General features: G+C 37.4%; 1 protein-coding gene and 1 pseudogene across 2 annotated transcripts in view; one reads left to right on the forward strand and one right to left on the reverse strand.

Moving 5' to 3' along the window:
- The window catches only part of PTGFR (prostaglandin F receptor), a 64,083-nt gene extending 44,548 nt beyond the window's left edge, over positions 1-19,535 (forward strand). For both annotated transcript variants that reach the window (XM_069566412.1, XM_069566492.1), the window contains exon 3: positions 15,442-19,535. In XM_069566412.1, the coding sequence (XP_069422513.1) occupies positions 15,442-15,732 (291 nt within the window). In that variant the 3' untranslated portion in view covers positions 15,733-19,535. The remainder of the gene's footprint in view (positions 1-15,441) is intronic.
- A 2,199-nt stretch (positions 19,536-21,734) lies between these two features.
- Positions 21,735-22,395, reverse strand: LOC138434040 (sentrin-specific protease 8-like; annotated as a pseudogene).
- Between the last annotated feature and the right edge of the window lie 795 nt (positions 22,396-23,190).

Below are 23,190 nucleotides of genomic sequence, written 5' to 3' on the forward strand. Positions count from 1 at the left end.
GTATTGTAAAGTAAAATAAAGTAAAAATAAAAATTAAAAAAAAAATCTTTTCAAAGTTGTTGATGTTCAATATTATATATTACAGGTATACAGTATAGTGATTCCCAATTTTTAAAGATTATGCAATTTTTTTTAATCTTAATGAAGTAAGAATGATTTTATGAGGGTTTTTAAAAAGTTTTTTTTTGGGGGGGGGTTCAGTTTTATTTGCCTCTTTGGAATTACTGTTTGCATTATGTTTTGATTTGGTTCAAAGTTCAAAAGCTTTAAAAAGGTAAGTCTGTTTCACTCTTGTCCTATCCCTGACAGGCAACCACTGATATTGGTTTCTTATTTGTTTTTCCAAAGACATTTTATGAATATGCATGCAAAAGTAAATTTATATGTATAAACTTTTTTCTCCTTCATACAAAATGTAATGCTTTTCTGCAACCTTGATTCTTAATTTTTTTTTAACTGGAATGTAATTGCTGTACAATGTTGTGTTAGTTTCTGCTGTACACAGTGTGAAACAGCTATATGTATACATATATCTGTTTCCTCTTGAGCCTCCCTCCCACCACCCCCATCCCACCCCTCTAGGTCATCACAGAGCACCAAGCTGAACGCCCTGTCCTGCACCTTGCTTTTATCCTTAACACTGTACCATGAAGACTGCCCCATTAGGATATGTCAAGGGTCCTACATCTTTTTTTTTTTTTAATAGTACTTGTATAGATATGCAGTGTTTCTTTTTTGTTGCTTGTTATTTGTTTTTTGGCTTTTATTTATTTAAATTGACATATAGTGATTTACAGTATTTTAAGGGTGCAGAAAAGTGATTCAGATATTCATTATATATGTGTGTATAAGTTTATTGTGAGGTTTTGAATTTAGTTCTCTGTGCTATTCAGTAGGTCCCTGTTTATCTATTTTATGTATAGTGTTATGTATCTGTTAATCCCAAATTCTCAATTTAACTCTCCCCCTTTCCCCTTTAATAACTAAGTTTGTTTTCTAGGTCTGATTCTATTTCTGTTTTGTAAATAAGTTCATTTGTATCATTATTTTAGATTCCACATGTGATATCATATGAGATATTTCTTTCTCTGTCTGACTTATTTCACTTACTATGATAATCAGCATAAGCTTTTTAACCTGTAAGACAGAGAGGTCTGTGTTATAGCATCAACGTGTTAACACATCAAGGTCTGTGTTAACACATCAAGGTCCCCTCCTCCCATTTCCAAGCTCCTTAGTCCTTCTGGAATCTGGCCAGTTGGAAATCTCTGATCCATTTCTCTCCTCTTCACCCTCCCAAATCATTCTCAGTTTTGACCTGAGATTATGACCCTTCCCTAAGGACAGGAAACGTGTCTGAGAAGATGTTTGGTTTCTAACCTGAAAAAGTTTAAGTATTTAGAATTCACTTTAACCAAGTCTCTTTAAGTAAATAGACACTTTTGGGCAGACTAGAAATTAATGGTCTCAAAGATCTGAGGTAATCCTTGAAACACAAGTCCACATAAGCTTTCTTTTATATCTGTTGTTTTTCACCTTGTGTCCCTGACTTGGATCTGGGGTTGCCAGGCCTGCTTTCTGCTTGAATCTCTGAATTTCTGTTCTCGAAATTGCCTGTTTCCTCTTATCTTTCTTACCTAAGCTATGAGAGTCTTTCCCCTGTTCTCCTGTGTATCCTAGAGAGAAGGATTTGAGAAAGGATAATTCCTACTGAAAGCTTTTACAATATAGGGAAGGACTAGTATACATATAGTCATTATCTCTTTGTAATATATCTTTTCATATTATACTGATATTATGTCTGTCAGTGCTTATGAAGTGGTGCCAAGCAAGATGGGACTCTAGAATGAGAGATTACCAAGCTATAGACAGCTTAGGTAAGGCTTCTTAGTGAGGATGGAGTAGGAAGTGTGGCAGGATAGGTCATTCCCAGGGAGGAATTAAATTTCCTGTGATATACTAGGAGTTAAAGTCAATTCATGCATGCAAAGGAGAAACTAGCTGACATAATACTGGAGGCACAGGTGGGCAGTTTATTCAGATCCCAGGAAATAATTGTTCCACTGAATTTTGTACTTATTAGATCATACATAGAGCATTACTATTATTTCTGACTAGTGAGTTTTTTAAAAGGAAGATTCAGACTAGGGTATAAGAGGAAGACAGCCAGGAGTTTGCAAACCATGTTGTATGAGGAGTAGTTGAAGAACTGATGAAAATGTAAGACCAGTGTTATTTTTCTTTTTTTTCAGATTTCGTATTTTGTATTTCTTTTTTATATTAGGGTAGACCAGTGTTGTTTTTAAAGTATGTGAGAGGCTGACATTTAGTAAGTGGACTTAATCCATGATGCTTTGGAGGGCAAAAAAATAAGATACGTAGAGTAAATTTTAACTTGGATAATAGGGAATGTTCAACAATCCACACAGTTGAAGTGGAGAAGGTTCTTTCATGAGTAATACGCTGAGTCTTCTCACAATTAATTAAGGAATTTCTGCTTTGTGGAGAAGACTGGACTAGATAAAGACTTTCCTGTGTTGTCTAAGATTTTGTGATTTTTTTCTTTTCAGGTGAAGTGATGGAGACAGTTCCACGTGTATATAATAAATAGAGCACATTTTGTTTTTTCTACTCTCGGGATCAATTAAATTCTATCTTTGAAACATGAACATGGATCTTAGCTGTAGTGGCTAAGCTAACATGGATCACAGAAACACATAATCATTTACGCATGAGTGGATTTGGGTCACAAAAACATTAACATAGTTCTTCAGACCCCTCTGACTCAGAGAGATCAATCCTAAACCTTATTTTGTAGCTTCTGCCTTATTCTTGACCTCTTTCAGTGGCAAGTTGGATATATTTGTGTTAATCTGAAGGGAAAAAGAGAAGGGCTTCTTCAGGCATGTTTACAACTCGAGCAGGACTTCAATGTTGAACCTCTTTCTCCTTCCATCCCCACCACTTCCTCAAGGTGGATGGAAACATTGGCTGGAGCAATAGATTTCAGGGGCCTCCTTCCCTAGGCCTGGTTGTGGTGCGAGCTCTGTTCCCTCAGGTAAGAGTCTCTCTCAGTGTCTCCCTCTCCCCAAGAAGCTTTCTTTACTCTCCTGAAGTTTGGCAAGAGTATTGAGCAAGTCAATTGCAGGCCCCCTAGGCAGTCTAGTGTAGTCATTAGAAGGACAGGCCCTGAGTATGCTTTCATTCAAGCCCAACACTTCACATGGACTGATCCCGTATCTCATTGAACCTCAGTTCTCTTACCTGTAAAGCGTAGATGCCAACAGTACGTAGTCATAGGGTCATTATGAAGATTATTTGATCAACTATATAAAAGAGCTTTCCTAGTTGTTATTATTCATGGCCGTTTCTCTTGCTTTAGGTTCTATAGCATGTTGCGCTAGTTTACAGCAGGCTTTCTGTCTTTCCTGAGAATTAGGATCCTGTAACTACCAGTATGACCAGTTCCTATGACTGAATCTTGGCATGTGTTTTGATGCTGGTCCAGTTCTGTGGTAGAGTCTGCAGTTGGTAATAAATTTTCTTTTAACTGTAGAGTTTGTTCTCATTCAGTTATGAGTAAGTTGCTTTCATTGTAATTCAGTACAATCTCAATTTAATTCATGGAACATATCTTTTGATTTATTTTATTTCACACTTCTTATGTTTTTTTTTTTTTTTCCTGGATGGCTCAGTAAGTGAAGAATCTGCTTGCAATGCAGGAGACACAGAAGACACTGGTTTGATTCCTGGGTTGGGAAGATCCCCCGGAAAAGGAAAGGGCAGCCCACTCCAGTATTCTTGCCTGAAAAATCTGATGGACAGAGGAACCTGGCAGGCTACAGTCTATGGGGTCACAGAGTCAGACATAAATCAGCAACTAAGCATAGCACATATCCATAGCCTTGCTTCTCCTAAGATGTACTGTGCTTAGTTGCTTAGTCGTGTCAGACTCTTTTGGGACCCCACAGACTGTAGTGTGCCAGGCTTCTCTGTCCATGGGGATTCTCCAGGCAAGAATACTGGAGTGGGTTGCCATGCCCTCCTCCAAGGGATCTTTCTGACCCAGGAATTGAACTGGGGTCTGCTGCATTGCAGGCGGATTCTTTACCAGCTGAACTACCAGGGAAGCTCATCACTTCATGGCATAAAGATGGGGAAACAATGGAAACAGTGACAGACTCTAGTTTTTTGGGGCTCCAAAATCACTACAGATGGTGGCTGCAGCCATGAAATTAAAAGATGCTCACTCTTTGGAAGAAAAACTATAACAAGCCTAGACAGTGTATTAAAAAGCAGAGACATTACTTTGTGAAAAATGTCCATGTAGTCAAAGCTGTGGTTTTTCTAGTAGTCATGTGTGGATGAATTGATGCTTTTGAACTGTGGTGCTGGAGGAGACTCTTGAGAGTCCCTTGGACTGCAAGGAGATCCAACCAGTTCATCCTAAAGGAGATCAGCCCTGAATATTCATTGAAAGGACTGATGCTGAAGCTGAAGCATCATTACTTTGGGCACCTGATGTGAAGAGCCAATTCATTAGAAAAGACCCTGATGCTAGGAAAGAATGAAGGCAGGAAGAGAGGGGGATGACAGAGGATGAGATAGTTGGATGGCATCACTGACTCAATGGACGTGAGTTTGAGCAAGCTCCAGGAGATGGTGAAGGACAGGAAAGCCTAGTGTGCTGCAGTCCATGGGTCACAGAGTCAGACATGACTGAGCAACTGAACAACAATAGCCTTCCTTAGAGAAATGATCACATGTGATATATATCTATGTATATATGTGTACATATATATATATATATGGGCTTCCCAAGTGGCACTAGTGGTAAAGAACCCACCTGCTAATGCAGGAGGTGCCGGAGACACAGGTTTGATCCCTGGGTCAGGAAGATCCCCTGGAGGAGGGCATGGCAACCCACTCCAGTAGTCTTGCCTGGAAAATCCAATGGAAGAGGAGCCTAGCAAGCTGTGGGTCCATGGGGTTGCAAAGAATTGGACATGACAAGGATATCCAACCAGTCCATTCTGAAGGAGATCAGCCCTGGGATTTCTTTGGAAGGAATGATGCTAAAGCTGAAGCTCCAGTACTTTGGCCACCTCATGCGAAGAGTTGACTCATTGGAAAAGACTCTGATGCTGGGAGGGATTGGGGGCAGGAGGAGAAGGGGACGACAGAGGATGAGATGGCTGGATGGCATCACTGACTCGATGGACGTGAGTCTGAGTGAACTCCGGGAGTTGGTAATGGACAGGGAGGCCTGGCGTGCTGCAATTCATGGGGTCGCAAAGAGTCGGACACGACTGAGGGACTGAACTGAACTGAACTGAAAACAACTTAGCATGCATGTATATGTATGTGTGTGTATATATATATAAACATTTTATTGAATAATTTTTTTATGTTTGGTATTCTAGGATGACTATATTTTATTCCTTCGAAAAGTGTCAGAAAATTACAATGTTTGCAGGGGTAAAGACTAGCAGCAGGGGCCTATGTGGACAATTATTCCTAGAAATTCTGGCATAAATTTTCCTTCTAAATAGACTCAAAAAAAGTACAGGTCTGGCAGAAAGTACTGGAATACAAAATGATAATACATGTATTCTACAAATTACCCTTGTCTGGAAAGATTAATAGTTTTGGTTTTCAAGTATTATACTTTTTTTCTACTCTGTGTACTGCTCAGTTGAAACTTTTTCCTGCTCTTTGCTTTGTACCTCATTTCCTCAGCTGTCAGGAAGGAGCAAAGATGCATTTAAAATATAATTTAGGACAGTCCCATTCCAGAGGGGAGCTGTCTTAATGCAGTATGCCCTATTTTCTCATTTCTTTGAAACTGTCAGAGTCTGTAGACAGAGACAAAAATGCACTGTTGATTGGACCATTGATTAATCTATCAACAAGTCAAACAGAAAAAAAAATTATTTGTAGAAGTGTTTGTATTATGCAGCATAATGTTTACTTAGGAGGTAGGCAACATTTCACAGCTGTTCTAGAGTTTTGTTGTAAGAAATAATATATGTTTTTGTACCCAACACTGTAATATTTCTGTTTTACTTATCTCTGCATCATTCACCAAGTACAAATATTGTCTTAATTTTAATGAGTATTCAATAAATAGGAAATTATTGAAATATTACCTTCTATATTCAACAATGTAGAAATTTATAAAATTTAGATATGGAAAAAGTTCATAATTTAAAGATATATCCTGCTAGATCTTCTACATTTCAATTTGTTACTTTTAAGAAATATTATGTAGGAGTTAAGTTTTTTCTAACTAGGGTTGTTTTTTTTCTCAAGGTTCTTGTAGTCACTGTTGCAGAGATAAAATGTTCTCTTTTAAGCATAAATGCTATAGTTAAATCACGATAAGTATATTTAACTTTAAAAGTTACCTGTTCTAGTGAGATAGATTCAGTGATTATACTCAGTGATTATATACCTTTTAAAAATCGCCAGTCCAGGTTCGATGCATGATACTGGATGCTTGGGGCTGGTACACTGGGATGACCCAGAGGGATGGTACGGGGAGGGAGGGGGAGGAGGTTCAGGATGGGGAACACGTGTGTATAGCTGTGGCGGATTCATGTTGATGTATGGCAAAACCAATACAATATTGTAAAGTAATTAACCTCCAGTTAAAATAAATAAATTTATATTAAAAAAGAAAAAAAATTACATCAGCTAAAAAAAATAAAAAAATAAAAATTGCCATATGGTAATATAAATGAAATAAAATGAAAATTAAGTTTTTAATTTTTGAAATTTTGTAGGTACTATGACATTTAAAAATCACTCATCTATACATCATTCTTTATCATTAGTTGTCCAAATTAACACATTGATTGAACTTCTTAAACATGGAAGTATAAGGAAGTGGTTCTTTGGTAAAAACTTCCAAATGGACCTTTATCATCATCTGGTAAGACTGGATTGTAGTTGCATAATCAGAATTAGCCCTCATCTCTGTGATTATTTAAGTGCCAAACCTAAAGATCAGTCTTTGGATAACAATGTTATGAGGGACAATAACTTGAAAATCAGTGGACTGTACCTCTCTATATGCTTTTATTCCCTAAAAAAGTGTCCCTGAACTGAGTCTTTTCTGATGATGGCAAGGAGGAAGGGATGGTGTGCTTCTTGGAATGAGGTAACTATGTATCAAACTACCTGCTGTGGTGACTATATGAGACTGTCTATAGTCATCATAGACATTGTTCATTTGAAGATAGATGTTGATAAAATTCTAAAAAATGGCTTGGTATCTAAAGAAGCTGAACATTCCATCAGAAATGGGTTCTTAATTACATATTCATTTAAATTTCCTTAAAAAATGGTGCCAAGGAGAAATACAAATAAATGCAAAATTATTCAAGTCTGACTAAATGAGGTTTTTTTTTTCTCTTCTCCATTACCAATGATTTATTTGTTTATTTATTTTAATTTTTATTTTTACTTTATTTTACTTTACAATACTGTATTGGTTTTGCCATACATTGACATGAATCCACCACAGGTGTACATGAGTTCCCAATCCTGAACCCCCCTCCCATAAATGAGGTTTTTATGTACTAGAAAAATTACAAAACACACCATTTTAATGACTGCATCTGTGATCATGTACTAGCAAATAACTCGGCCTGTGGCACCTTTTATATGTCTCTATTATATTACTTACAATAATATAACTGTTTGCTTTCTTATCAGTCTTTACTTATAGGAATTTCATTCATTTAATTCATTCAACTAATATTGACCTGTCCTATGTATGCCAGGTGCTGGGTATACAACAGACAACCAGATAAAAATATGTGCCTTGAAGATGATATTTTAGTTGCAGAGACAGAAAATCCAAATAAAGAAGCAAAATATATCTTATATTGAGATTTCTCTAACTATTGTTCTTTGCATCACTAGCATCTGCTGTAAGGACTGGACAGAGTATATACTAAGAAACTGTTCACTAATGGATTGATTACTTTCATGATTACTCAGAGGAACAAAAGCATAATTCTTTATTTAACGTTGCTTATAATTGTTAATAGCCACTGGAGTCGGAGAAGGCAATGGCAACCCACTCCAGTACTTTTGCCTGGAAAGTCCCATGGACAGAGGAGCCTGGTAGGCTACAGTCCATGGGGTTGCTAAGAGTCGGACACGACTGAGCGACTTCACTTTCACTTTTCACTTTCATGCATTGGAGAAGGAAATGGCAACCCACTCCAGTATTCTTGCCTGGAGAATCCCAGGGACGGGGGAGCCTGGTGGGCTGCTGTCTATGGGGTTGCACAGAGTCGGACACGACTGAAACAACTTAGCAGCGGCAGCAGCAGCCACTGGAGTGCTGATATCAGTCAACAGAAAAACAGACAGGGTAGGGGATGATGGAGTAACTTCCAGAATAAAACTTTAATGAATGTGAACTCTATGAGTATGAGTAGAGTGGCCTGGAAGATTGATTAATTTGGTGACCTTAATGTTTGATACAGAATTGTTGTTTAGTCTCTGTCATGTCCAACTCATTTGCAATCCCATGGACTGTAGCCTGCCAGGCTCCTTTGTCCATGGGATTTTCCAGGCAAGAATGCTGGAGTGGGTTGTCATTTCCATCTCCAAGGGATCTTCCCAAGCTAGGGATTGAACCTACATCTCCAGCATTGGCAGGTGGATTCTTTAGCACTGAGCCACCAGGGAAGCCGGGATAGGCAGTTGTTGTCGTCGTTCAGCCACTAAGTCGTGTCTGACTCTTTGTGATTCCAGGGACTACAGAACACCACCGAGTTGGTGATGCCATCCAACCATCTTAGCCTCCATTGCCCCTTACTCCTCCTGCCTTCAATCTTGCCCAGCATCAGGGTCTTTTCCAAGTAAGTTGTCTCTTCACAACAGGAGACCAAAGTATTGGAGCGTCACCTTTAGCATTAGTCCTTGAAATGGGTAGTCAGGGTTGATTTTCTTTAGGATTGACTGGTTTGATCTCTTTGCAGTCCAAGGGGCTCTCAAGAGTCTTCTCCAGCACCACAGTTCAAAAGCATCAATTCTTCAGTGTTCAGCCTTCTTTATGGTCCAACTCTCACATCTGTACATGAAAACTGGAAAAATCATAGCTTTGTCTGCGAAGTCATGTCTCTGCTTTTTAATATGCTGTCTAGATTTGTCATAGCTTTTCTTCTAAGGAGCAAGTGTCTTTTAATTTCATGACTGCTGTCACTGTCCACAGTGATTTTGGGGGCCAAGAAAATAAGATCTGACACTGTTTTCATTTTTTTCCCTATCTATTTGCCATGAAGTGATGGGACTGGATGCCGTGATCTTAATTTTTTGAATGTTGAGTTTCAAGCAAGCTTTTTTACTCTCTTTCATCTTCATCAAAAGACTCTTTATTTCCTCTTTGTACCCTGTAATTAGGGTAGTATCATCTGCATATCTGATGTTGATGAAATTTCTCCCAGAAATCTTGATTCCAGCTTGTGATTCATCCAGTCTGGCATTTTGCATGATGTACTGTGCTTATAAGTTAAATAGGCATGATGATAATATACAGCCTTGACATACTCCTTTCCCAATTTTTAACCAGTCCATTGTTCCTGTCTGATTTTAATTGTTGCTTCTTGACCTGTGTACAGGTTTCTCAGGAGGCAGGTAAGGTGATCTGGTATTCTCATCTCGTTAAGAATTTTCCACAGTTTGTTGTGATCCACACAGTCAAAGGCTTTAGTGTAGTCAATGAAGCAGAAGTAGATGTTTTTCTGAAAATCTATTTCTTTTTCTATGATCCAATAGATGTTGGCAATTTGATCTCTGGTTCCTCTGCCTTTTCTAAATCCAGCTTGAATATTTGAAAGTTCTTGGTTCATGTACTTCAAGCCTAACTTGAAGGATATTGAGCATCATCTTGCTAGCATGTGAAATGCATGCAATTGTACAGTAGTTTGAATTTTCTATGGCATTGCCTTTCTTTGGGATTAAAATGAAAATTGACCTTTTCCAGTCCTGTGGCCGCTGCTAAGTTTTCCAAATTTGTTGGCATATTGAGTGCAATACTTTAACAGCATGGTCTTTTAAGATTTGAAATAGCTCAGCTGGAATTCCATCACCTCCACTAGCTTTGTTTGTAGTGATGCTTCCTAAGGTCCACTTGACTTCACACTCTAGGATGTCTGGCTCTAGATGAGTGATCACACCATCATGAGTATCCGGTTCGTGAAGATCTTTTTTGTACAGTTCTTCTGTGTATTCCTGCTACCTCTTCTTAATATCTTCTGCTTCTGTTAGGTCCATACCATTTCTGTCCTTTATCGAGCCCATCTTTGCATGAAATGTTCCCTTGTTATCTCTGTTTTTCTTGAAGATATCTCTAGTTTTTCCCATTGTATTGTTTTCCTCTGTTTCTTTGCATTGTGCTCTTAAGATGGCTTTCTTATCTCTCCTTGCTATTCTTTAGAACTCTGCATTCAGATGGGTGTATCTTTCCATTTCTCCATTGCCTTTTGCTGCTATTCTTTTCTTAGCTATTTGTAAGGCCTCCTCAGACAACCATTTTGCCTTTTTGCATTTCTTTTTCTTGGGAATGGTTTTGGTCACCACCTCCTGTACAATGTTATGAATAGTTATTCATAGTTCTTCAGGCTTTCTATCAGATCTAATCCCTTGAATCTATTTGTCACTTCTGTATAATCATAAGAGATTTGATTTAGGTCATACCTGAATGGTCTAGGGTTTTCCCTACTTTTTTCAATATGAGTCTGAATTTTGCAATAAAGAGCTGATGATCTAAGCCACAGTTAGACCCTGGTCTTGTTTTTGCTGACTGTATAGATCTTTTCCATCTTTGACTGTAAAGAATATAATCAGTCTGATTTTGGTATTGATCATTTGGTGATGTCTATATCTAAATTTGTCTCTTGTGTTTTTGGAAGAAGGTGTTTGCTATGACTAGTGTGTTTTCTTGGCAAAGCTCTGTTAACCTTTGCCCTGCTTCATTTTGTATTTGAAGTCCGAACTTGCCTGTTACTCCAGGTGTCTCTTGATGTCCTATCTTTGTATTCCCACCCCCTAAGATGAAAAAGTCATCTTTTTTGGTGTTAGTTCTAGGAAATATGCCATTACCTTAACAGTTAATTGTACTATGTGGCCCAAATAAGTGGAGATCTTATTGTATCATCTGTCTATTTTGCTCTTTGCAATTAGCAATGAACACAAACATTCTGGCCCACATACTTATTTGATTTCTTTATTTCTCTATTGTCTTAATGTTGAATGTCTTGAGAAGTATCAAGTTAATTAATTTGTTTTTCCATAGAATATCCAAACACTTGGCCTTTCCACCTCTCAGTTAGAATTCTAATCATTAACAAAGATGACTGACTATAACCTACCAAGCTCTAAAGGAAGATGTTTTAGAAAATAACACAGCATCGTTATGTGTCAAGTAGCTCTTGGAAACTAGATGAAAGACTGCATGAGTGATGAGAATCTATGCACAACTCTCTGGAATCCAAGTTCCAATGAGCCAGCCAGAGAAGAATGCTTTCAAGGTTTGTGAGGTGACTGTTGATGGAGCCTGGGGAAAATGGTAGACATTCCTGCTCTTACCCCAACTCCCAGCCTTCTATCAGGCTTATCAGGGCTGAAATTCCCCAGCAATTCTGTAGAACCCCACTCACTTAAACATAGACATTCATAAACAATCAACATTAGTTCTGAGTCTTTAGTGGAATAGTACAGGCCTACTTTGGGGATCAAGGGCTCGCCTGATGGCTCAGTGGTATAGAATCCACCTGCCAGTGCAAAAGACACAGATTCAGTCCTTGGGTTGGGAAGATCCCCTGGAGAAGGAAATGGCAACCCACTCTAGTATTCTTGCCTGAAATCTCACGGACTCCTACCTTGGTGGTCTACAGTCCATGGGTTGCCAAGAGTTGGACATGACTTAGCAACTAAAACCATAACAACAACAACCTTGGAGATATCATGAGTTTGGTTTTAGACCACCACAGTAAAGTAAATATCACAATAGAGCAAATCATGAAATTTTAGGTTCCCAGGGCAAACACAGTTATGTTTTACACTATACTGTAAGCTCTTAACTTTGCAATAGCATTATGTTAAAAAAAAAAGGTATATATATACCTTAATTAAAAATACTTTATTACTAAAATATGTTGACCATCATCTGACAACACAAGGTTCCATAAACCTTCAATTTGTAGAAAAAAAAGAAAATACAGTATCTGCAAAGCACAATAAAGCTATGCACAATACAACAAGGTATGCCTGTGTATTTCAACAAATTACTTGAGGAAAAAAGTACAGATTATAAAGCAATTCATAATCTAACAAAGTATTAAATTAGATACAAAGCACAGGAGAAAATCTAAGTCCTCTGCAATTTTACTATCTAGAGTTAACCAAGAAAATCATTGAGATACACTAGTTTTTTTTCTATGTGTGCACAAAATTACATAAAGTTTTTCAAAATTGGGATCATACAGTCAATATATTTGGTAACTTGCCTTAAAAAATTAAAACTGAGATCTTACCTGGGGGCTCAGTGACTAGGACTCTGAGTTCCTAATACAGGGGTCCTGGGTTAGATCCTTGATTGGAAAACTAGATCCTACATGCCACAGCTACAGTCCATGGGTTAGCAACTAAAGAGGATCCTTCATGCCACAACTAAAAAGAAAAGGTCCTGTATGCTGCAACTAAGACCCAGTGCAGCCAAATAAATAAATAAAAATAAATATTAAAATAAGACTGAATCACAAACATAAATGCTTGCATATCTTTCACTACATAAAATTACCATAATTTATGATTTGTTGCATACTTGGGTTATCCTAAATTTTCAATAATATACTATTGTCAAAAATATACTAATGATCTTTCTTTTACATAAATATTCCACCCACTTGGTGGGTAACTGTTTGGTGCTTCTCCCAAGCTAGGTTCTAGAGCAACCTCGCTTCCAGGCTGGGGCTGGGATCATAGGAAGGGGAGAGTGAGGAGTGTCTGGCCACTACCCTGGTATTCTGGAAAAACCCTGGGTACTGGCTGCCTTCAGCAGAGGACTCAATGTTTTTTCATGGCTGGTGACCACATTGGTGTTTGCAAGGGAGGGAGAAAAGTCAGAGAAGTAAATGTCATGTAACTCAAGCATTTCAAGCTTGCATGTTTCTAAACTAGGCCCAGCTGTTCCATCCAAGTGCACCAAGCATCTTTGTTCCCAGCTACAGAGAGCAATGTCTTGGCTGGGCTCTGAGATCTCTAGGAACACATGTGGTCGTTAACAGGAAATGCATTCACTTAATATTTATCAGGCAAGAGAACTATTGCTTCTTTCATTCTTGAACCCACTCCTCCTCACCCCATGTCAAAAAAGAAGGTGAAGCAAATAGATTGTAAGTTTCATAAGGACAGGCAATACCTGCTTAGTTTGCCACTGTGTCCTCAGAGCCTAGCACATTGCCTGGCACATAGCAAGTCAACAAATACTTGATAAGTAAAGAAAAAATATAAAATGAAAGTATCTCAAGTCAATTGCCAATTGGGCCTTGGCCCTTCTTTCTTTTAAGAGAAACAGGGCTCATATAGGCTTATTTCTTCAATCCTGTTAGCTAACTTGGGGAGAAGTGATAGAATAATCTGGACTTAACCCAGATACTGTTGTCTGAGGACTAATTTATCTGTGCAGTGAAACTTGGTCAATTTTATTCGAGAATCTTTAGACCTGCACTTTGATCATTTTTTCCCCTACAAGAGGAACGATAAAGGAAAGAATCATTTCCCAAAAGATCTGCATGGACTGCAAGATCTTGTTCCTTTTAGTGGCAACACACCGCCTTGGAATCCTTTACTTTTAGAAACATTCTAGGCCTCAAAATATCAGACCACTGTGATGGATGAGCAGATGTTTCTCTGATGATTAGATGCTGTTCTTCTAGAAGCAGCCTCAATGAATAAAAAGTAATATAATTTTGCTCATTTTACCATTTACTGAGAACATCTTAGGTACCAACTTTGTACCAGACATTAGAAATAAAAATAAGAAGAAGAGATGATCATAGATTTGTAAGTAAATAATACATCATTATCATGCAGTGTGGCACATGACACAGCTGAGTAGGGACAGGGTGCTGGGGCAGCACAACTTACTAATTCATGTCAGTGAAGTTGGGAAAAGTTTCATGGAGAAGAGCCCATTATGACTTGGGGCTTGAAGGATGCATAGGGGTTTGTCAGGCAGAGAAATGGCGAGTAGAGGTTCAAATGAGAGCCATACAAGCCAAAGCTCAGAAGGGCATGGTGGATGTGGGACAGTTGAGGCCTTTGCTGTAGTTGGAGCGTAGGGTGTTGGCAGGAGAGATGAGGTTATAGAGATGGATTTCAGATGCGTCATCAAGAAGACAAGGAGTTTGTATTTTGTTGTGTAGACAATGAGGCTTTTGGTAAGGAACATTTCTCCTTCAACCATAAGTATCACCAGCCAAATTGAAACATTTTATTCTTGATAATGACCCATCAAGAAGACCAAGACTTGATTTTTTTTTTTAATTTTCCTTTGGGAAAATTACACTCTCTCTTAATCCTGCTGACATAATAGTGTAATCCCCCTTAAATTTTCAGTTTTACCTTTTGTTCATTTATTTGTTACTTGTTTTTATATCCAAGGTGTTTTCAAAGACATTTTGTTTGTTCTGCAAATGTTCATTGAGAAGTTAAAGCTAGGCTCAGTGCTTAGACCAGTTCTAATCTATTGCTTGGGCTTCCCTGGTGCCTCAGTGGTAAAGATTTCGCCTGCCAATGCAACAGACATGGATAGCATCCCTGGGTTGGGAAGATTCCCCTGGAGAAGGAAATGGCAACTCACTTTGGTTTTCTTGCCTGGGAAATCCCATGGATAGAGAAGCCTTGAGGGCTACAGTTCACGGGGTCACAAAGAGTCAGACATGACTTAGTGACAGTGTATAGCTGTTCTAAATAAAAATTTAAAAACTCTTATCTATAGTTTATATAAACTTTAGCTTATCTATACTTTAATCTATTTGCATAAACTTTAGTTTTTTCATTGAACTTTACAAATATGTTGGCTTTGAATTTTCTATTCCCAGAAGTAAGAAAAGGTCTGTTACTAGGATCAGTGTTTGTCTGCTCTTCGATCATTCTGTTTGTGCACATTTGACTTGCCGTATAAGTTGTCATTTTCATAGGTCTGGTGTCAGTTTGAATTCAAAGGATTCAGATGTCTATGTCAATGTTTCTGCTATTTCTGCTATTTTGCTATCATTTCTTTTTCTTGGTGATTTGCAAAATAACATCACTTTGTGGAAAGTGAAATAAATACCATATAGCAGTTTGTTAAGTTAAAAAACTGTAGGACCGAGGAAATGTCTACCAAGTGATTTCTCTATTTTGTTTATTTTGCAGGTGACAATGGCCAGCATTGGAATGAATATACAAGATTTTAAGGATTCCTGTGAAAGAACCCTTTTTACTCTTCGAATGGCAACATGGAATCAAATCTTAGATCCTTGGGTGTATATTCTTCTACGGAAGGCTGTCCTTAGGAATCTCTATGTGTGTACCAGACGCTGTTGTGGAGTACATGTCATCAGCTTACATGTTTGGGAGCTTAGCTCCATTAAAAATTCTTTAAAGGTTGCTGCTATTTCTGATTTACCAGTTACAGAGAAAGTAACTCAGCAAACAAGCACCTAAGTGAATAGGATGGTAAATCAGTGTAGGTCTAGGAAAAAATTTAAAAAAATATTGGCAATACTTCAGTTAATTGTATAAATAGAGAAAGTGTAACTGGAAAAATCAGCCCTCACTCAGATAGTATGGGGGCACTTTTGTCAGACTTGGCTTTTAAATTTGTTAAATTAGCTGTATAATTACATATTTTAACATGCTTTTGTCAACTGGAGGTAAATGTGATAAAATAATGCTATAGGAGTCAAACTGAAAGCAATATGGGCCTTATCTGTGCTATTGATGCTTTTGAAATGAGTGACTCTCTTGAAGCCTGAAGCGTGTATTTGGTCTACTACCTGCACAGTGAAATGGCTATTTAGGGGGTCACTGCTCTATGTAGACCAGGCACAGTGAAATGGGGGACCCTCTTTTGATCTGGTCTGTTTTACTCCTTATTACATAGCCTCAGTTAATACATGCGTTATCATGTCACAGGGGTGGATTGTGGCTTCTTATAATGACTTCCACATACGTGGTTGGCTGTCAGGTTGCCTGATCTTGTGAGCTTGTTTAGAATGAACCTTTCTTTGTCATATTTGACAGATACGACCGCTTGCATTTATTGATACGAAGGTCAGTTTTTATTTGAAGATATTCTTGTTACATCATAGATTTGCACGGTTTTCAAGTAATCACCATTTCCTCTGAAAATTCTCATGTATAGTCAATAGTTTGTAGAGAAACAAAGTCTGTGTGAGCAGGTGTAGAGGTGACTTGCACTGTAGCAGTTCCTAAGGAACTCAGCCATGGATAATGCAAACAAGCAGAAGTTCAATCCCAAGTGATGGGTGCAAAGAACATTGGTAAAGGTGCTCTACCTGAGCATCATTGACACAGTGTCAGGGAACAAAAGAAACACAGCCTCTAGAGAAAAATATTCAAAGACCATCTGCAGCTAGTGTGTTTCTTTTCACTTATACACACACACATACTGTCACACACACCAAAGACATCAGAAATTTCAGTTGAAAAGAATTCCTTAAATCTGTAAGATGGCATCTTCCAAAGCCTGTACTACCAGTGTCAAGGGGAAGTTTGGCAATTAGCCAAGCATTTTGAGACCCTCATAATGATTAACCAAAAGATAAAAATCTGTCTCCAAATTTCCTAATAATACTTTAAATTTTTTCTTTGCTTGTTTGTGTAATTGAACTCGAAGAATTTTAGTAATCATTCAAAATGTCCTGAGTTTGTCAGAGCAGAGGGTAGCTAGTTCTGCTTTATAGTCAGGAAATGCATTTCTATAAAAAAAAAAACAAAAACTCATTTTTTTATTGGTTGGGGTCTGTTTTCATATTAATCTTCCTTGTGAAACTGACCAGATTCTCTAGGAAATCTGTACAGATCAATTAGACTTAAATTACTATTTTTACAAATTTTTGCTTTTGACTGGTACTTTAAAAGTTCTTGTTCTTGTTTACTTTGGTGAATGTTGGTAAATTCTAATGAATACATTAAAAGAATGTATGCTTAATGTAATGAATACACTGGAAGAATGTTTGCTCAAGCAAACAGCCTCAGTGAAGATTTAAAGACAACTGTTTTTTTCCCCGATGAATTTGAAGTAGGGCAACATGCATATACACACTGGTATATGATATTCTTAGTTTATGACCAGTAAATGATGAATCACACCAAGTTAGGTCATTCACATATATAGAGCACATAGTAGATGCTTGATACTTGCCAAATTGAACTACTGGAAAGGATACCTTGGTGCAAAGGAGCATGGAAGTGCAAAGGTTTCGTGTACTTTTAGTTTAAGCTGACAACTACATGTTGGTTATTTTAAGATCTATCTATCTATCTATCTCCAGTGTATATACTTTTTAAAAAGCCATTGCAATTTGTGATTGCTGTTATATTACATAAATGTTCTCACATGTTTTAGGAGCACTTAAAGACTAAAAGAATTTATAGATGGTTTAGAGGAGATATATATTTCCTACAGTTCCTTGAGAGAGTGTTGGTGTTCTGTGAGCTGAGGTAGAAGGCATCAAAGTTCCATCCTTTCTCCTCAGGCTGGTTGGGATGCTGCAGTGAACAGTCCCATAGAGCCTGATCTAGGAGATCTGTAGAGGAGAAAAACCTCAGTTTTAGGCCTTTTCTCCTTGAGAAGACAAATGATAAATGTTTCTCTCTTGCTATGATGTCACTCTGGCCATGTGTGTCTGTGTTGAGGAGATATTGTGGCATGGCCGTGGATGGGAGGGCATGAGCTTAGCATGCAAAATTTTGGGGAGTGGCAGGGCAGTCATTCTCTGCATATCCTGGAAGGGTTATCTCTATTATCTGAGCTTAGGTTTAGGGCAACTAAATCGGTTTCATGATGCTGTTAAACTCAAGAAATAAACACCAAAAATTGGGGAAAAAAAAATAGTCAAAGAATATGTGTGCTTACATTGTGTTAGGCTTTTTTGTCCACAGAAAATGAAATGAAATGAGCATAACAATATGCATATCTGACTTCAGAATTTTATTTCTGTTATTATATGTATTTCCTTGTGGTTTGACAATTTATTATATAATGAGTAATAAAGTAGAGCATCTGCCAATAACTTTCATATATTTGTTCAAAGGGGAAGGATATTTGTTCAAATGACTGGAAATAGTGTTCGGCAAGCTTACCACTTTTGAAGTTTTACAGTCTACTTTAAAATTTATCATTAGACCATCAGAGTAACTGAATTTCCCTTCTCATTGGATAAAATAGTATCTAAGCAACTCCCTGGCTCAGAGGTTAAAGCGTCTGCCTGCAATGTGGGAGACCCCGATTCGATCCCTGGGTCGGGAAGATCCCCTGGAGAAGGAAATGGCAACACACTCCAGTATTCTTGCCTGGAGAATCCCATGGATGGAAGAGCCTGGTGGGCTACCGTCCACGGTAGAGTCAGACACGACTGAGCGACTTCACTTTCACTTTCAAGCAACTTCATATACAATTTGATTACATTATTTCTGGGGGATTATATGTTTCAAGGCAGATTACTTGAAAATAGCAGGATTTTTCTAATGTTAGTGAACTTTAAAAAAACTAGACTAAAAAACCCCAGCAGATGTGTTTAGGGGTACAGAGAGATAGCGCTGTTTAATAATTAGCTTTAAGTATATCCAAAAATATCGGACTTTTTACTGATGGGTTTAACTAGGTGATAGAAATATGTTCTTTAAACATTTTTTTAAATAAAAGCAGAAAGTTGCTTCTAATTATCTGTTGTTGCTGAAGTGAAAAATACTGTTAATACATACACACATATACATAGAAATATCTGTCTTGTAAAACAAATGATCTTGTTTGATTATTTTCAGTATGAAAACGATAAACCTGCTTTAGTTTTGTGCCTAACCTGAGTTCAGAGTCCAAGTAAGGTCATTTAGTAAATGAAGTGAACTTTTTGTGAAACTTAGTGCAGGCTTCACATATATATTATCATTATTGTTCAAAACTAATTGTCTAAAGTGAGACTATAAAGGATGGGAGTGTACATTTTCCTGCTTCACTGGGGGTCAGACTATTCTACTGCCTGGTAAATAATATTGTTGGACTTCAACTTGTCATTGACATATTTTAACAGTTGATGAAATGTGTTATGTGAATAAATGTATTTTATGCTCTTCATACTTGTTGAGTTGTATAAGAGAGTAAATAGTGATATGTATATTTTTTTGTCTTCTATCAGTATGCAACTCATGTCATTTTAGTGCTTTGACTAGTTTAAAACTTCAAACAAATGATTTCTAAAAAATAAACTTTTGGTGTTTATCAAGACTGGTTATTTTTAAGAAGATCATATAAAATTTGGAACTCTGGAACCTAAACTTTCAGGTTTAGGTTCCTGAAACCTAAATGAAGGATTTCAGCTTATTTTCCTTTTGCTATCCCTTTCCTATCTACTTTTCTGTGACATCTGCCTTGTTTTTTTTTTCCTGTGCCTCATCTTACATAGGTAGGGTATAATTCTGATCAGAATTTGATCATTCAAAACACAGGGGCACAAGTATACCTGTAATAACAACCCCCAAATCTCAGTGCCATAAATCTGGAAAGGTTTGTATCTCAGCCATGGATACTGTCCACTCAGAAGGGGAGCTCTGCTCACTGTGAGCACTCAGAGACCTTGGGACAAAGCAGCAGTAATCTTAGATGTTGCTTTTTGTGGTGCTAAAGGGAAAAACAACCTGATGAATCACACACTGGCTCTAAGAGCTTCCACCTAGAGGTGACACATGTTAATTTTGCTCACACGTCTCTGGCCAAAGCACGTAAAACAGCTGCACTAACTTCAGGCAGGGCAGGTAAGTGCAATACTATGAAATATCACAAAGGAGGGCTGAAAAAAATTGGTAGATAGCAGTAGTGATTTCCATATTAGGTAATTGTTTTTTTTTTTTTTTTTCCGTTATTGACTTCCTAGGAGCATTCAAACTGGAACCAGGTTTAAATGTTTTAAAATATATATATATTTAGAAACATCATGGGATACAAATATTTAGGTCTCATTTATTTAAGAACCTTGTAATCTACAAAGATAAAGCAGAATGAATGCCGTATATATTCCACAAGCTTTTCGCAATTAATATAAATTTTAGATGACACCACAGAATAAAAAGTGAAAAGATTGGTTTTTAAAAATGCAGGGAGTAAAACATTCTGTACAATGCCAAGAATAGCCTAGTTGCAGCATTGTCTGAAATAGTTGTTTTTCTAATAAATGAAGATGTTTGAAATTTACTTTTACCTTTGCATTTTCAGTCTCTTTAAAATATCTTGATACCTTAATATACTCTTTGCTGTCGAATGTTATCGAACTATTAGAAAATCCAAAGTAGGATAATAGCACTAGAACAAGATTAAACTATGTTTCTTTTCTTTTTCACCAAGTCGCTTCATTTTGAACTGAAACATGACAGTATATGAAATGAATCAGAAACTTGGCAAAATTGAAATCTTAGGAATCTTGATGTATACCGAATGTTTTGTTCAAAGATTCTGTAGGAAGTTATTGTAAAGAATTTCTGGCAGAGCTGTCTTTTTGCCCTGCAAAAATATCAACTGAAAATATAATAAAGATATGATATGCAATTATGAAAAACTATTAATAGTTGGAAGGTTTTTACATTATCAAAAATCTCATGTTTGCTAAAGTATACTTTTTAGTTACTCATCTAGATTATGAAAGAATAGTGAAATTAAACATCTTTTTTATTTTTTTTAATTTAGAAGGAATAGCATTTCTTCTTTATTCTTGGTTCCACATTTCAAAAATTGCATTGTCTGCATTTTGAATTAAGTGAAAGAGTTGAGAAAGGTCACTTTTTCTCTTTTATATCTCAAAATTAAATCAACAAAGTTTCAGAAGTAAAACTAGAGGTCCACCACAGACATTTATTTCAATACACTTAAAGTGCTTCAGGAATCAGATGGGCAACTGTGGGCTAACATCATCTTTATCAAGTGTTGGCAAAGGTTATAGCTGGGAAAGCCTTTGCTTGTTGAATGGAAGAGTTATCATAGAACTGAGTAACTGATAATACTTTGATCTTGGATTAGTTTAGGTCTTAATCTGCTTCTAGCCAGTTGATCTCAAAATATGTGGGCTGTGCTTTTTGGTTTTTGGTTGCTCTATGATTTTCTTCTTGCTTCTAGATGTAACGTATTCTTCATTTGTTTTACAGATCAATCTTTTTTCTTTGGAATAAACCAGTGTGGATGAGGGAGCCCAAAAGGGAATTAATCAGTTTTGGTGAATATTTTGAAGACACCTTCACAGAACATATTGCTCTGAAGTTAGGGTTAAAGTGAAACTTTCCATTAGGATAGTGCAGAGGACAACATTCTCTCAGGGGAAAGTAAACATTCTAAGCTTTCCTTTCCTGGGCATCTTCTCTCAGGCACTGAGACTGCAGCCATCCAATACATGGGGACAGGCAAAAGAGACTTCAAAAGTCAAATATATTTTCAACAGCTAATTTTTAGCAAGTCTGGCAATGAGATCTTTCCATTCTTCTCTCTTCTTTGTGATATATGTAGGAGAGATTTAGCTGCAGTAGTGATTCTGGTTGTTGTCTAAAGGAGCTCTGACATAAGGCCTCAGTGTTACTTATCACATACAGTCCCAGCTGTTTTTGTTGAGCAGGGGGTTTCTCTTCCACAAAGGCCAGTTTGTTTCCTTTTCTACCTGAGAAAGCCTCTAGTTTTTCCTGCTACCTGCTCTGCATGGAATGAGTTGCTACCATAAGAATCATAATTTTGAAAAAAGCCATTTTTACCTTGCAGATAAACCAACAACCTCCAGTGGGTTCCCCCAACTGTAAGGTTGGAATTATCATTGATGGCTGAAAAATACAACTCTCTTGTTGGGGAGATCCGAGGGTTCAAGGAACATGGTGATCTCTGCTGGGTTGACAGCCACTTGATGACCTGAGTAACTTTGGGGCTGATGAAGCATATGTCGTCAGAGCAGTCATGAAATTGACTGTTGGCAAAGTATTCCAAGGAAAACCCAATAAAATGGTCATTGAGCCACTTTGGAGGATCCAGTAGTGAGATGACTGCCGCAGGAGACTGTTCATGTAACTCAAAACTACTGGGTCCATTTTGTACTGACCAGGGCTGCTCAGAAATTCCAGAAGCTGCTTCAGGCCTCACCACCCCTACCAGCCTCCAAGCAGCTCTGTCCTGGCTGGAAAAGGAAAACTACGCATTGGTTTTATATGCATCTTAGTCATAAAGAGACGTAGAGTTAATGAAATCTGAAGGAACTGTACTTTGGATTTGAATGTAAACTCAATCTTAGAGTTTCATATTTAATTTCATCTGAATTATTTTTAATGTCTGATTGGTAAAACTCCAAATTAGCAAACTGCACCTGTTGTTATGTTGCTACCTTTCCCATGTTAAAGGAGACAATTTTACACTAATACACACCTACATCATTTTAGTTTTAACAAATGAGATCATACAAGACATGCTGTTGTGTTCTGCACTTTTTAATTTCAATTTGTCGTTTAGTTGCTCAGTCGTGTCCAACTCTTTGCAACCCCATGGACTGCAGGATGCTAGGCTTCCCTGTCCTTCACTATCTTCTGGAGCTTGCTCAAACTCATGTCCTTTGAGTCAGTGATGCCATCCAACCATCTCATTCTCTGTCATCCTTTTCTCCTGCCTTAATCTTTGCCAGCATCAGGTTCTTTTTGAATGAGTCAGCTCTTCACATTAAGTGGCCAAAGTATTGGAGCTTCAGCTTCAGGGTCAGTCCATCCAGTGAATATTCAGGATTGATTTTCCTTCACTGGTTTGATCTCCTGTAGTCCATGTCAATATATTCAGAATACTGTTAACAGCTAAATAGTATTACTTAATATAAATATGCTATAATTTAAATTAACAATTTTCCCATTGAGGGAAAGTTGGTTTTGTTT

Source organism: Ovis canadensis, chromosome 1 (assembly GCF_042477335.2).
Source record: "Ovis canadensis isolate MfBH-ARS-UI-01 breed Bighorn chromosome 1, ARS-UI_OviCan_v2, whole genome shotgun sequence".
Lineage (NCBI taxonomy): Eukaryota > Metazoa > Chordata > Mammalia > Artiodactyla > Bovidae > Ovis > Ovis canadensis.